Source organism: Aplysia californica, unplaced genomic scaffold (genome assembly GCF_000002075.1).
Source record: "Aplysia californica isolate F4 #8 unplaced genomic scaffold, AplCal3.0 scaffold03192, whole genome shotgun sequence".
NCBI lineage: Eukaryota > Metazoa > Mollusca > Gastropoda > Aplysiida > Aplysiidae > Aplysia > Aplysia californica.
The window spans coordinates 1-2,874 of record NW_004800462.1 but is presented as its reverse complement, the minus strand read 5'-3'; the positions used below and the strand labels follow the sequence as shown (position 1 = coordinate 2,874).

At 43.6% G+C, this 2,874-nt stretch overlaps 1 protein-coding gene across 1 annotated transcript; it reads right to left on the bottom strand.

Moving 5' to 3' along the window:
* Positions 1 to 475: 475 nt before the first annotated feature.
* LOC101863650 (ATP-dependent RNA helicase ded1) lies at positions 476 to 2,750 on the bottom strand (the record flags this gene model as incomplete). Its single annotated transcript, XM_005113531.2, is given in 3 exon segments — positions 476 to 785; positions 1,261 to 1,545; positions 2,446 to 2,750. Coding segments are annotated over 3 exon segments (900 nt in total), but the record flags the coding sequence as incomplete, so codon positions are not given.
* Positions 2,751 to 2,874: the final 124 nt, after the last annotated feature.

Below are 2,874 nucleotides of genomic sequence, written 5' to 3'. Positions count from 1 at the left end.
AGATTAGAGGTGATACAAGAGAGTAAAAAAAAACAAAAAAGGAGGAGAGATCAGGACAGTAGATGTTCGATAGGAAAGAAGGAGCAAACCAAACCAGAGCACCCGCCAACCATCTAAAACCTGACTCTAAACAGAAACAGACTTATTGCTAGGAAAAGAGGTCCAACATTCAATCCAGTTCGGACAAAAGAGAGAAAATAGGTAGGCCTTGATTTCTTATTATTTCAAATTTGTTCTGTTTTAATTTACATCTAAAGTTTTCAACTGCTTAATAAATGTTTATCCAGTTGAGCCTACAACCTTATGTGTGATAAAGAGTTAGGCGCTCTGTGCGATAGAGTTTGCCACCCACTGACCTGCACCATTACATTTAGTTTGGTTTGAAAAAAGTTTTACGGCGGTCACAACTGCATATACACCATTGCAGTGATAATGAAACTTTACCCCACAGCACAAAAACAAAAGCATAATTTACCTCCAGCGTTCAAGATATCACACAAGGAATCTCTCTTCTGCAACCTGTCCACTTCGAAGAAGTTCTGTGTCACGTCTGTGTTGGCTCCTCCGACTCGACCCACCGTCACAAACAGATAATCGTTCAAAAAGTCTGCAGCCAACTTCTGAATCTCCTCGGGGAAAGTGGCTGAGAACATAAGTGTCTGTCTCTCTGTCTTAGCCGGCATGCCCATCGTCTCCACGAGCTTCCGAATGTCTGGTTCAAATCCCATGTCCAGCATTCTGTCGGCTTCGTCCAGAATCAGGAACGAACACTTGCTCAGGCTGATCTGTAGACAAAGCAGACAATACAATTTACAGGGATGATGATGATGGTTTGTTAAAGTAAGAATTTTATAGCACTTGCGAGATGAATTAGGCAACACAAATGCCGAAGGTTAGAGGTTTTTTAGTTTAGTAAGAGTTTTACTGTGCTCGCAACTGCGTACGGTCATATGGGCGCCCTTAGAGGTTTTCAGAAAGAAACATACAAGGAGGAAAGATAAGAACGATAGATATTGGACAGGTGAGAAGGAACAATTCACGTCAGACCACAATCCCACAGAAACATTAAGGACAATTGTTTTACAAAAAAGAACTGGACAGGGCATCTATCAACTTATAAAAAAAAAGACAAAATCTGCACCTGCTCCAAAGACCACAAGCACACCTAAATAAACAGACAAAACACAGGTTAACTTAGTGATTTCTTTCTCAGATAAAGCCAGCCACACCCCCCCCCAAACCCCAATCTAGCCCACTCACCTTCCCGCGGTTGATCACATCCAGCAGCCTTCCTGGCGTGCCAATGACAAAGTTGGCGCCGTTCTCTACCTGGCGCATCTGGTAGCCCACCGAGGTCCCGCCGTACAGGACCACGGCCCGGACCTCCGTCTCATACGAGAACTTGCGGCAGTCGTTGTAGATCTGCAGGGCCAACTCTCTGGTGGGGGCCACGCAGATGGCCTGGGGGAGCTGGACCTCCTGGTACTTGTCTGTGGTCAGTCCGCTGGTCACCATCGACGTCAGCACGGGCAGGAGGAAGGCCGCCTGGAGAAAAAAACGAAAAAAAACCCATTAACGCAAGGTTCATGCAGAGCAGGAGATTTTTCCCCCCAAAGTTTTCAAGACCAGGTTTCTTTTTTCCCAAAGACAAATAACGTGTCATTTCGGAAGAAAATTTTTTGTTCAGCATGCAAAAATACATTATGGTAGACTTCAGAATGCATTAAGTCGGGGGCTTCTAAAATTCGAGGAGGTTTTAGAATTTTTTACATTTCCAAGACTTTTGTCAATTTCCCAAAATTTCAAGAGTTTTCAAGTTTACCAAGACACATCTTAACCCTGTTAACATCATTCCGAAATAAAGCATCCAGGCCATTTTTAGTTTAGTTTTAGTCAGTTTTGCGGCACCCGAGACACAAATTGGGTCTCATATAGGTGCCGAAGATTAGAGAGGTTACTAAGGAGTAACACCCAAAGAAAAAGAAAAGAGATATTGATGACAGATGTCTTTAGTTTTAGCAAGAGTTTTACAGCGCTGGCAACACAAATTGGCCTCATGTAATCATTTAAGTGCTGTAGATTAGAGGTGTTACTAGAGAAAATATACAAGGAAAAGGAAGAGGAGACATAATAATGACAGATGTTTTAAATTTTAGTAAGAGTTTTATGGCACTTGCAACACAAATATGTTGACAAATGAATTAAAACCTACCATCAGCAATTAATCGACAAAAGTGCGCAAACTGGATACAAAATTTTTTTAATTCTAAAAACGCCAACTTTTCAGATCCTGTGGAAAAAGCACATTCCTTTTACAAAAGACAACTAGAATAAACACTTTTGAAAATACACAATACAAAATACGGACAAATTAAGAAATCCAGATTTCCAGATTTATCAGGAAAAGTGACACAACTGAGAGACAACAATGACGACAAGACTCACGGTTTTCCCCGAGCCAGTCTGAGCACAGGCCATCAGGTCTCGGCCCGCCGTGATGATCGGGATGGAATACTTCTGGATGGGGGTGGGCTTCTCGTACTTGGCCCTCTTGATATTGCGCAGGAAGGTCGGGTAGAGGCCGGCCTCGTCGAACGTGCTGATGAAGCAACACTGGTCCCGGCCGCTCACCTCCACGGGGATGTCATCGTACTTGTCGAAGTTGATGCCCTTCTGGACAGCTCCGCTGAAAATGTCCTCTTCCTTCTCAGAGGGAGCGGGGGGGATGTAGGGGGCTTCCCGCGGCTTTCCTGATTTAGAAAAGTTGTGACTGCAGCTAAACAAATTTCCAAACCGTTACCTGCTTCGAACAATGTTTTCACTCGCAATATATAAAAATAGTGAGCGCGTGTGTGTGTGTTTGTGTGTGTGGGG